This window comes from Ursus americanus, chromosome 8 (genome assembly GCF_024610735.1).
Source record: "Ursus americanus isolate L20-20 chromosome 8, mUrsAme1.1.p, whole genome shotgun sequence".
NCBI classification, from domain to species: Eukaryota; Metazoa; Chordata; class Mammalia; order Carnivora; family Ursidae; genus Ursus; species Ursus americanus.
The window spans coordinates 63398227-63411391 of NC_142134.1; the positions used below are offsets into that span (position 1 = coordinate 63398227).

General features: G+C 44.6%; 1 protein-coding gene across 2 annotated transcripts in view; it reads right to left on the bottom strand.

Moving 5' to 3' along the window:
* Positions 1-12733, bottom strand: part of RBPJ (recombination signal binding protein for immunoglobulin kappa J region) — a 214694-nt gene extending 201961 nt beyond the window's left edge. The window contains exon 1 of one of the 2 annotated variants that reach the window (XM_045799268.2): positions 12597-12733. Coding sequence is in view for 1 of the 2 variants with exons in the window: in XM_045799264.2 (XP_045655220.1) it covers positions 12597-12628 (32 nt within the window). In the remaining variant the exon portion in view is untranslated. The remainder of the gene's footprint in view (positions 1-12596) is intronic. The other variant, XM_045799264.2, reaches the window with a different exon arrangement.
* Between the last annotated feature and the right edge of the window lie 432 nt (positions 12734-13165).

The window sequence follows — 13165 nt, forward strand, 5'->3', positions numbered from 1 at the left end:
GTGTTAGTGGCATCAGAGAGACCTATCTGTGTGTGATGAGGCAGATGATTAGTTTTTAAAATATTTATTTATTTTAGGGGGGGAGGGGCATAGGCAGAGGGAAAGAGAGGATCTCAAGCAGACTCCCCGCGGAACACAGAGCCCCATGCAGGGCTCGATCTCACAACCCTGAGATCAGGACCTGAGCTGAAACCAAGAGTTGGACGTTTAACAGACTGAGCCACCCAGGCGCCCCGAGGTAGATGGTTATTAATACGACCCTGTGCCCTGACTCCCCCTGCTCCCCGTCCTGTAGAAAGGAATGAAATAATAAAAAGCTGGGAGGTTGGAAGAGGCGAGGGGAGAGGACCGTCTTTGTGGCCTGGGGTAGAGAGGGAAGAAAGGAAGCAGCTGCCGTGAGTATGGGAGCATTAGGCTTGTAAGCGTTGCTGGAGGGTTATGATTTGGGTCGTCTTTAAGTTTGTTTTGAAAGATGCAAATCAGAGATGAAAATATTTGTAAAAACCTCCTATGGCTATTTGGACTGTGCTGCTTTGCCTGTGACCGTGTGCGCCCACGCCGTCTGGCCGTCTGAACTCCAAGAGCTCCGGGGGAATCGGGAGAGAAATCTCAGCCGTAATTCATAACGCGTTTTCCCAGGGATACGTTTTGAGGGTCCCGGAGCGGAGATGGTTACTGTTCGTGCCGGGCTGTTTGATACTGAAGCCAGTGGGGAGGAGGGAAGAGAGGAGAACATTTCCACGGTCTGCATTCTCTGCCAAACTCACATGAGGTCCTAACCATCGGTACCCCAGAATGTGCCTGTGTTGGGAGACAGGGCCTTGAAAGAGGAAATCAAGTTTTTAAAAAAGGCCATTTGGGTGGGCTTTAAGTCAATCCGACTGTGTCCCTAGGAGAAGAGGAAGGCAGGCCGCCAGAGGAAAGGTCATGGGAGGGCACGTGGAGAAGGCGACCATCTGCCAGCCAAGGGGAGAGGCCTCGGGAGAAACCAAGCTTGCCGACACTTTGATCTTGGGCTCCCAGCCCCCAAAACTGTGAGAAAGTAAGTTTCTGTTGTTTAAGCCCCCAGTCCGTGGTAGTTTATTATGGCGGCCCCAGCAAGTTACTAACACCATGGCACCAGTTTCCTTCTGGTACTGGACATGCCGACGGCTCCGGCCGACTGTAAATACAGTGTGCTTCCTCAGCATGCATGGAATTTAGTACCTCGGACTCCCGGGACTGCCGCCAGCCCGCTTACCTCACTTCATCAGTTCTTGCTAAGCCCCCGGTATCATCTCTACTCCTTTGCGATACTGTTTCCTTCCTCTCTCTACGGGTGGAACTCTTACTGGGTCTCCAAGGCCCAGGTCAAAGACCACCATCTCCTTGACCTTCCTCATTCACTTTGCTTCCAGTACAACACTCCCCCATTATCCACGGGGGTCCTTTCCAAGACCCCCAGCGAATGCCTGAAACCAGAGATAGTACCAAACCCTATAGATACCATGCTTTTCCTATGGTAAAGTTTAATTTATAAATTAGGCACAGTGAGAAATGAAGAACAACGACTAATAATAAAATGGAGCAATTATAACAATATACTGTAATGGAAGTTATGTGAATGTGGATTCTCTCTCTCTCTCTCTCTCAAAATACCTGATAGTACTGTACTCACCCTTCTTCTTGTGATGATGGGAAAGGATGAAATGCCTACACCATGAGCTAAAGTGAGGTGACGGGTGTAGGCACTGGGACAGAATGTGAAGTTATTATTGACCTTCTGATGACTCATAAGGAAGATCTTCTGTCTCCCAACCATAGTTGACTGCAGGTTACTGAGAACTCAGAAATCAAAACCTTGGAAAAAGGGGCAACTAATCTCCTACTTAAGGTTAGGAGAACACATAACCTCTGGACACAGATGACCTGGGTTTTGAATTCTAGCTCTGCTACTTATGAGCTGTGTGACCTTGGGCAAGTTACTTAACCTCTCTGAGCCTCATCCTCTCCCCTGTGCACAGGAATAACAGTAGTTCCATTGCACGGAAGTTGAGAAGAATAAGTAAAATAACACCTGTAAAGCTCACTGTAAATGTCCAATGTGCACCATTTATTTTCTTATTCCTCAGAGTTTATTATTCTTAACATTTTCCAAAAATTCTTATTCTCATTTAATTTTTCCTTATTTCTTAAAGCTTTTGTAATATTTATCTGTTTCATAATAAAACAGCACTTTTGTGTTTTTATAAAAATTTAATTTTGTTGAAAATTCTGATTATTGAAGCCACACACGCTCGTTGTAAAAATGTCATTAAAAGCAGAAAAACAAGAGGGAAGAAATCATTTATAGTCTTCCGTCTAGCATCTACTGTTAACATTTTAATGTATCACCTTCCATCTCTTCTCTATGTGTTGAATGCATGATTTGGAACAAAATCGATTGTATTAAACATATTGTTTGTGTAATATGCTTTTTTCGTAAGGGTCACTATTTCTCCATATTAACAAATGGAGTCTGCATCAGAGGTCCACACGGGTGCCTTGTTCCGATCCAGCTCATGAGTATGTTTTGTTTAGTTTGCATAGCGCTAAAACAATTTTCAGCCAGCTTAAAAAGAAATGGGGATATTTTACAGAAAAATCACATTCTCCTGCTTTGGAAAATCCAAGGCTGTAGCCATACTGGGCCCGCATTCCAGAAGCTGAGTTACCGGCTGGAAGCGAGTATTGCTTTTCCCTTGCTTTCCCAGCGCGTGTCAATCCCTGGTCTCCATTGCCATTTGCAACAGGCATGCAGCATTTTCTGGCTATCTGTGAACAAATCTATTCTCCACAGTGAGAATCAGCAATTTAGAGCAGGGTCTATTGTGCTTTATCTTTTACCCTTGGGTCCCCCACACCTCCCACTTACAAAGCTCTTCATAACTGATACCTAATACTGGAAAGAAGACACTCCTTAGTGACATTGCCGTATTCTTATTATTCTAGGAGCGCCTAGACGATTTTGAACCCCGCCAGAGCCCTGGCTGCTTCTGTCCCTCAAATGTTCCCACAGCTGGACCCAAAGTGGGGCTCCCTCCACAGGGGTCACTTTGAGGAGTCTGATGTCTTTCTTCCTGGAGGAGTCTTCAAAACTTTCAAGGCATAAGTCCACTTCCCACAAAAATGCAGCCAGTTGTCAAGCAGAACACGACGGGTCCTGCAGAGCCCCATGAAGCCTTCAAGAGCTCTGACATTGGGGGAGAGGAAAGAAAAAGAAGTGTGTCCCCATCTACCAGTGGTTGCACTTGCTTCTTTGTCTCTCTCCCCTGTCTTCTAAGCCATGCGACATGGCGCGCCCTCTGCGCGAGTCCCCGGTGGGTGCTGGTACTCAAATTAGAAGCTGGATTTCAGGGACAGCTGGAATGTTCTCCCGTTGCTCCACCCTGAAGGCTGCACGTGAGGCCCGACCACAAGATGTGAGCAGGCCCCTTGAATCCTACACCAGAGCTTTGGCTTCTAAAACCTGATCCGCCAAAGTTTGGACTTATATAACTTATTTGTTTATTTTTAAGCCAGCCCCGTCCAAGTTGAGAACACTTAAGACTCCCTTTTGGAAAAAATTTGGAACCCAACATTATCATTAACTGAATCAGCAAGCAAGGGTTCTGTCAAAATACCAAGCGGCACAGCTCTGAGGACTTTTACTGTCATGCTCCCAGCGGCATTACATCGTGCGTGGTTTCTCTGAAAATGGTTCCTGGGATTTTCTCTCTCTCTCTGTCTCTATCTCTCTGTGTCTGTGTCTGTCTCTTACAAATGATGGTCCAAGTCTACCGGGGATTGGAACTCCCGGCTATGAAGAAACCCCCTTCATGTGACAAGGGACTAGGTAGTCCTTGCTCTATAACCGACCACAGAGCTTTTCTAACTAGTTCAGTTGGTGTGGCCTCTGGGAGACATGGGGCTCTTTGTAGAGATGGCAAAAACAGAGAACAGGGTAAGACACATATCTTTGGGTCAGATAGCGGAAGCCACTTTATATTAGATTTTTAGACATAGGGGAACAGGTGCCAAGGGTCTGATAAAAATGTATGTGAAGAAGATATTCACTGCTGTGTTACTTCTATTAGGGAAAAACCTTGGAAACACTCTACATCTCCAGCAGCAGGAGAATAATTAAATAAATTACGCCATTTTCAACGTATCTGGTAATGGTTCATCAAAGTCATGAAGATTCTTTGGAGAGTTTTTAATGATGTGAGGGAAGCTATAATTTGTTAGGTTAGAAAAAGTGGAATACAAAGTCACAGATGAAGTATGAGGCCAATTATGTTTATTATACGGACAGAGATCCTTGGGAAATTCACTGTAATTTTAGGAGAGGTTCTCTCTCAGCATGAGGGGATTATGGGTGGTTTTTGTTTCTTCATACTTTTTAGCACTTTCAAATTTTCCCCACAATGAGAATTTATTGCTTTCATCATCAGATATTAAAATGATTATAAGGTAGCCAACTTTGCTGGTGGTGACAGATTTGAGTGCACATTTTCTTTCAATGCCATTTTCCTTGGCTCTAACTAGCAACCCTCTGTCCTCGCATGGCTTCTCCGGGGAGGGTCTGGAGAAGGCTGGGACTTAAGAGGAGGAGGGTAAGATGTCCCCCTATCTACAGAGCCACAGTAATTTCCCTTAGGACCTGGAGGTCTGTGGGCATCTCTGAGCTGTACGTGCTCCAGAAAGAGTCCTGTATGCGGATTCATAGAGTTTCATAGATTTAAGAAGGAAATCGGGCGGAAGCTTCCCGCTGATTGATCTTATCTTCAGGTGAGAAAGAGTTCTAGCAGAATACCCCTTCCCTCTCTTTATCCCCACAGCCTCTGGTCCCCTAAAACAACACCGAGTGAAACGCACATCGCTATTCTCAAGTTGTGGCCAGGCGGCCTGGTTCAAGCAAGGGGACTAAGCTACACACGCCGAGCTTTGAAGGTTGTCCAGCTGAGAGAGGACTGGTTTTTCCTTGGGCCAGCCAATTCCTTCAGCCCTGTGGGTTTCCTCCATGTGTTAAATGGATGTAACATGACTCGAAGCTTCCTTTGGCGCCGCGTCCCATGACCTCATCTAGCACTGCCTATACACGTGGGGTGATGGGCTCCCTGCAGGAGCTGAAGGGTCGCGTTGAAGGGGGACTAGAGCTGGGAGAGGAGGACAAGTCTTTTCTTAAAGAGTGTGTATAGGGAAGGAGCAGCGTCTTTGAGCTTCCAAATGTGCCAATAACTCAATTCAGTTACAGCCACCCATTGTTTATTGAATGATTTTCTACATTTTGGACAAGGCACCCAAGAATCTCCCCATACTCCATAGAGAATGTCTCACTTTCCTCCATCAGCATTCCATCTACTCGTTTTGCTGAAGGCTCGAATCCCTGTGCAGTACTGTGGAAATAGCATTGGTCCTGACATCAGTGGGTCTGGGTTGAAAATTTCATCTCTACTCTGTGCCCGCAAGCACTGCGGTTTCCGGCAGGTGGCTCAATCCCTCCAAACCACATTTGCCCATCTTTAAAATAGGAATAACCATGCCAGCCTCGTGAGTCTGTTCTCCAGTAGGGCTGCCGGCTTTAGCAAATGAAAATACAGACATCCAGTTCCATTGGAATGTCAGATCAACAACAAATAATGTTTCGCCTAAGTATTTACTATGAGTCCTGCGGGCATACTCCCACTAAAATACTAGCTGCTGTTTCTCTGATGCTCCCGTGGAACTGGGAGTCCGGTATTGTGCCTGAGAATCCTGTTCTTGAGGCTGAGATAAAGGGATTTATCTGAGAGCCACTGCCCACAATTCAGTGAGTACTCTTTGCTCTGTATCTGCTCTCCCAGGGTGGGACCCACAAGGGGATTGATTGCTTCCCTCTTTCCCAGCAGGGAGAATAAAGACTGCTTGACCATGTTGGTGGAGGCCGGGGAGGGTGCCCAGTCAGGGGAGGAGAAGACACAAGGCTGGAATGAGGCGACAGCTCTGCTTAACAGACGGCTTTAAAGACCCTGGTGGCTCGTGTCCCTTGGTCTCGTGTGCCTTTAACACACTCCTCTCTCTACAAGCCTGTCAGTGGAGGTGACACGGTAGGGCCAGAAGCCCGGATGGGGATACTGACCCCAGGGAAACCCCGTCCAGGCATGACCATTCCATAGGTTTCAAAGGCCAACTGTCGTGATAGACAGAGGGACTTTCCTGGGGGTAATTTTTACAAAGAAGGGGTGGAGGTGACTGGGTGCCCCAGAGACCTTTCTGCAACTTGGGGGAAACCCAGTGAATGAGTCGACAGGGGCCTGTCCTCATCTCTTACGCCTCCTCCCCACTGCCTCCCCCAAACTAGAATCCCCTCGAGCGTGAGCTCCCCCAGCTTGTGGGGTGGACGTGGCAGGTGGCAGGTCCACTCTCAGGCCTTTGTGTGCGTCACAAGCTGCTCGAGTGCCCCCAGAACCTCGGGGTATAATTTTCCTTTGCTGATCGTCTGAATTCCAGGCGAAAAGCTCAGCTGTCGTAGGCTTCAGGGAATTTTTCCACCAGGATTGAAATCGGGGCCAAGAAAGCGCGGGCATGCAGAAAGCATTCTTTTCTGCTATTTAGACGCACTCTCCCTCTAGTTAGGGCATTAGAAAATGGTGCTTTTCCCCAGAGTCCTCGGTGAAAGTTTTGAATTTCATTACAGTGAGAAAACACAGAAAGGGAGACCATCGCTTGCTACATTTCCTAATCTGTGATGCTTTTTTCCATATCCCTTTAAAATAAAAATCTGGAGAACATTTTAATATGTTCTTTTATATATGTATTTGATATTAAGAAAACGAAAATGATTTCAAGCCATGCCCAGTGCAAAGAAAGGGGGGGAAAAAAGAAGAAAAGAAAAGAAGACGAAAAATTGAAAGTGCAACATCTGTCTGCTGTCCTAGCCTTGATTTAAGTCTCCTGGTCAGCTTGGTACTTTTATTCTGAAAGACAAGATGTAACATCTGACTATTCTTTCCTAAATAGTTTTCCTAAATATTTCTAACATTTTTTACTCATCCTAGGAAGTGATATTTTTAAAGTGCAGATTTGATGGGCTATATGTATTCCCCTCTCAACAGGTAAAGCTAAATACATGCTATTATAGGGGTGCCTGGGTGGCTCAGTTGGTTAAGGGGTGGATGCTTGGTTTCAGCTCAGGTCATGATCTTGGGGGTTATGAGATCGAACCCCTCCTCGGGCTCTGCTCTCAGCATGGAGTCTGTTTGAAGATTTTCTTTCTGTCCCTCCCCCCCCACTCAAATAAATAAATAAATCTTTAAAAAACAATGTAAACATGCTTGTCTGTGTATACCTTAAAACGATCTTCCAGAAACACAACGCCACTGGGTAAAGTTATTTGAAGCCAGTTAATATCTTACACCCAGGTAGTAGTAGCCAGATTTGGGTGAGATGTTTACTCCGTCTTGGGCACTGGGCTTTGCATGCATTAGCTCATTTATCTTCTCTATGAAGAAGGTATTTTCATGGGCCCCATTTTACAGATTTAAAAACTGAGACCGAGAGAGGCAAATGTCATGTGACTAGTAAGTGAAAGTCAGATTCAAACCAGAGCAGCGTCCGTGCAATCACCTTGCTCTCTCACCTCTTTGAAAAAAACACAGATATTGATACTACCACTTGCCAGGAAAAAAGCAGGCAACAGTCCTGTTGAAGAATGAGTTCATTCAGTACTAAATGGTAAGTATGTCCTTCCAGTAACTTCTAACGCATTGCATGCAGTTCTCAACTTGCAGAGGGGTTGGGTTCCAAAAGTTAATTTCAAAGCAATTTCCCTGTCCTCCTCCTCTGTGCTCCAAGGCACTTTGTACACACCTCTCCTGTTACACTCAGCATGTTGTCTCTTAGCCACTTACACATCTCTCCCCCACAGGGCTCCTGCTCGAGGGCACACACCTTGCCTTGTATCTCCTTTGGTATTCCCGGCACCCAGCACGGTGCCCAACCCAGGGAGACGAGAGTGTACACATGTTGTATTAAATTACAAGTCATTCGTTTAGAACTCAGCACACATTTCCCAAAAGAAACACATGACAAATGGGAGTGGAAGCATTATGTTTCCAACCAGCCCACAAAAGTTTATGTAAACTTTCTTGTAGTCTACCAAGAGTACTAGTAAGTAATTTGGAGCCGTGGGTGGGACAAGAGGTAGTAGGTGGGGAAAAAGATAGAAATCTTCCTCCCCCTTTCCTGAGTCAGATCGAGATGAAATTTCACTTGGGTCAGAATTCATCTTTGACTCCCCCTAAACTGCTCTTTTTTTCTACCTCTCCCATCCGCGGGCGTCACTGCCTCCAGGCTTTCTACTCAATAACCAGCTATGGTCTCTCGATCAGGTCTTCCTGCTCTTTCCCCAAATAACCTACTTGCCCCCCTCACTAGCCAGAATTCCTGTTTGCTGAGTGCAGCTGAGCTGAGTTGATTTTCAGCAGAAAACAATGTGCTTGAGTAAATTCTTGCCAATGTGTGAATGATTGCCCAATGCTAGGCATATGACTATTTCTAGCACAGTAGTTAAGATTATAGGATTTGGAGAGAGACCTAGGCTTGAATCTTGCTTCTACCTCTACGTTCTATGGCCTAGCCAGGGTAGTTTAACTTCTCTAAGCCTCAGCTCTCTCTTCTGTAAAATGGGAATAATCGTGGTTATACAGGGAGCCAATACTTTTATGACATTTATCACTGTTAAAACACATATTGGGCACAGCTGGAAGAACTTCATTGACTCACTTTGTCTTCACAACCACCCCATGAGTTAGGCACTCTTATTATTAACCATCAAAGAGGGGAGTGTCTTTTTGAAAGAGATTTCTAATGGTAAATTATTATTTTTGCCTGCCTTCCTTCTTCCAAAAAGGCTTGGAGGCAAAATCCTGCATTGGTAGAATCTTCTGGATGGAAGGGGACAGTCATTCCTGGGAGGAGATTTTTCAGGGCAAAGAGAGTGGGAGCTGCTGCCAGATCCCCCGTGGCTGCCCCGTGGCTGAAAATTCATCCGGAAAGTCCACTCCCTTATGCGATTCCTGTTTCCGCAGCTTCTTCCCTTCTTCTGCCTCTGAATGCACCGAATCTGCAAGTGGTCCAAGTTTTTTTTTTTTTTTTTCTAGCCCCTTTCTTTCTTTTTTAATTTTTTCACACAGCCCACGGCAGCTGCAAGGTGGTGGGGGCAGGCGGATGGCAGCAGCTGCTTATATGTATGGGACTCTGTAGTCATTCTTTGTGAGTCCGGGGCCGTCTGTATATATCTCAAGCCACCACCTGGCAAGACATTCGTTCCATCTAGGTTGTTTAAATGTTTCCTGGATGATATCATAAATGCAAAAGGAGGGGAGGAACTTCGAGATGTTGAGTTCCAGCCCCTCACAGCCCTCTGGCCCTACGGGGGAACATTCGAGGGAGATTTTATCCTGTAGTTTAGCAGACAACCTTACCTAGGCTCTCCAGTCCTTCCCATTTACCAGACCCAGGGATTTTAAAGCTATGGGGGATGGATTCGAACCCAAGTAATGGTGTAGTCATGGAAAACAGTGAGCAGAAGCCTAAGGTAGAGGCAGCGGCAAGCTCGCCCCTCGAGATCCTCGCTGTGGGTGTCCTTGTGATTAAGTAACTTCACTTCTCTGGGTCAAACCTGGTGGGCGGGTGGCACTATCTCTGACCCCTCCCGAGCTGAGGTCTCTCCGATTCTCTGATAAACTCAGGACAGAAGGCCTTTCTGATGTCAGCCTAGAGATGGGAGGTCATCATGACTCTTGCAAGCCTGCTCAAATGTTTCCTTATCCTTAAAATTAAACAATTTCTCCTACCCTAACTAAGCATCTCCTATAATTTGAGGGGGTTTTGTTGTTGTTGTTACTAGGACTTCTGAAAACATGGACTGACTTCTACCCTGTGTTCTTATTACAGTGATATGATTGTTCATATATAGAGACACAGCTGTTTTAACCTAGATGATTAGCTTTTAAAGACTTTGGTAGCGATGATGTTCTATTTTTATATGACATTTAGATTTAAGAGCTACTTCACATCCACCATTTCATTTGAACATTGAACTAGAAATAGGAAGGGAAATTATACTCATTTTTATATGAGGAAAGAGAATCAGGATGAATAATCCTAAATACCTTTAATAATATCTCATCGTATGGTTACTAAGTGGAAGTGTCAGGACCCAAAACTTGGGTTCTGTTGACTCCAAGCCTAGTGCCCAGGCCATGAGAACACATATAAATTAGACCCAGCACCACCACCCAACATACCAACTCTCCCAGCTTGAGCTTCTGCGATGTCCCACGTGCTTTACTAGGTGCTTTGCATACAACATCTAGAATCTTTGCAGCAACCATGCCAGGGAAGTATTATCACACTGAGTTTAGAGATGGAAAAAAACAAAAATGAAGTTCGGAGAGTTTAAGGATTAGGTAGTTGCCTGATGGCTGATGTGTACTGAATGCAAAATTTAAACCCAAGCTCATTCTTTTGATGGCGCTGCCTTTCACCTAAATATGCATCATTTGAAATGAGACCCAATATAGCTGAATCTTTTGGACATTTTTAGGCCACATGAATTATTGTTCCATGAAAGTACAGTTAACAGAAAGTCCTAGTGGGTTGAATCCCATTCAGCCAACTCGATCCTCACTTAGTTGCCCTTAATTTTCCTGTCGTGTATCACTCTGCTTGTTAGACTGTCTTTTCTAGATTTTATTTTCCATGTTTTCAAAAGTATTTGTTGTTGCCTTTTTTTCTAGGCCCTTTTTAAAATGTCTCTTCTTCAATTTTAAGGGATTGGTGTTTAACATGAGCACAATCTTTTTGGAACTCGTATGATGGTCTGTAGAAGCCCAGGATTCTAGCTTACCTCCTCTTCCCCAAATTCCAGATTCTATATCCCTGGATCATTTTACATTTCTTCGTAATCCACTTTCCTGCCAATTTTACCTAGCTAACCCTTGCCAATTTTCGTATCCGTGTAATTCATTGTCTATTCTTCAGTATTCTATCCTCATCTATAACATTAGAATAATGCTTCCTGTCCTGTCCACATCTTGTCGTCCCGGTGATGTTCAATCAAAACATGTATAGGAAACGCACTTGGAAAAGTATAGAGAATGATGAACATAGACGATTATAGTAGATTTTGCTTTTGGAAAACCTACATCATGTAAATGGAGCTAGATAATCAGGATTGGGCAGTGAGGTGGAGATTTAGATGTTCTGGATTTATTAGTTATGATATATATACTAATTATATAAAATAACTTGTCACTAAATCATTTTAAAAGAGAGTGTATGTGCATATCAAAGTAATGTGGTCTTCATACTGTAGAGCAGTATGAGGATGAGTGAGGGTTGCTTAAATACGGCGTTGGTGCCCCCCAATGCTTCTGAGCTCCCCCCCCACACCATGTCCCCCTGGTTTCCTTGCCTGCACACTCCTGACTGCCATCCTACAAAAGCCACACCTTTGGGTGTTGCTATAGACCCTCTGTTAGTTAATCTTCTCTTGCAGATGTTCCCACATTTTCCAGTATAAGAACACATTTTAAAAGTGTTAACTGTTTTTATGCAGGTCCATGATGAGAATGAACTTCTGGCATCCACTGACCCAGAAAATACTCAGTGAGAATAGGACATTCCAAATCCAGTAAAACTTTTAAGTGGATTTGTATTTAATCGATCACAACTGCATCCAAATGTTTTTGGAAAATACACAGACACGTCTGAGACATTATCCATGTTTATAAACACTCAGTACATATTTGTCAAATGAATGCATGAATAAGAAGAGAATAAAAATCTGTAGACACTACTTGTGATACATGTGGATTTGCGACCCTCTGTCATTAACTCCATTCCCCAACTCCTGCCCTGGGAGCCAGAGCTCAGAGTTTGGAAACCACTTGTATGGTTTTCCTAGTACCCGGCATCCAGTAGGCACTCAAGAATTATGTACTGAATGTCCATAGGAGTTAATGGATGAACACTACTTGTCTCCCAATTAGATTATAAGTTTGAGAAAAGCAGCTTCCCAGCAGAGCCCAACATTGTGCTGAAAGTAGCCTGCTTTCAATAAACAACCAACTTGATTAGCATCTCCTACCGACATTTCTGGAAGGGGTTATTAGAAAGGAAGGAGCTAAAATTTAAAATATCTAGAGGGAATATACACGCTTTTGATTTCAGAAAACTCCTTGTGTTTCTCTGCAAAGGGTAAGTAGGGGAAAACGTGGAGTCATGAAAACACAGGGTGTGGGAAAGAGCCCAAGGAAGGAGCAGGGCTGTGGGCCCTCAGGGAGGGAGAGTGTCTGGTTAGTGGGATAGAAACCTCACCCTTCGAAGCCTGCCTCAGTCTTCTGCTGAGTAATCTGAGACCTCACCAGAGAGCGGGCAATGTGACCAGAGCACTGTTGGGTGGAGTGAGACGGCAGAGGGGATGGTTAGCTCATTGCACCTTGAAGTGTAAGTGGCAAAGAGCAATCAACTTACTCATAAATCATCAACTAAAGCATCTTCAATATTTTTATGGGCAATGTGACAGAGATTCTGTTGGAGGAATCACTCACCTCAGCAACGCTGGGTGGAGCAGCCCAATCATCTTGAAGAGACACTCTTAACACGGGTTCTTCTTGGAGGCTCCAATGTCATGAAGCACGGTGGAAAGAGATGGTCACTTGCACCCTGAGTCTGGTGGCCACTTCACCTTGCAGCAAAGGAAGTGAAAGTGTCAAAATGAAGAGGAAGAAAGCCAACAACATTCTCTCTAGGGGGAAAAGTGCAGACACAGGCTTTTTTTTTTTTTTTTTTTTTTTTGGAGGGGTGGAGAGTTCAAAAGTGCTTTGATTATAGATGCTATCTGTAAAGACAAACAAGAAATCATCTTTCTTATTTCTCGTTTTTCCTCAGCTGCTCCTGAGATCGGACGCCTGGTTTTTATAGAAGAGCAGCCTGGAAAACAAATTACCAAGGGCAGAAAAGGAGAGGAATGATGCTCCAGCTGCTTTAGGTTAATATGATTTTTTTTTCATGTTTCATGGCTGTTTCGATGTTCCTGAACTCTGTTGTTTCTGTCGAATGGAAATCGTTGGGTGAACTGGATTCCCCCAAGTCTAGACAGGGCTTTAATCGTAGTTTG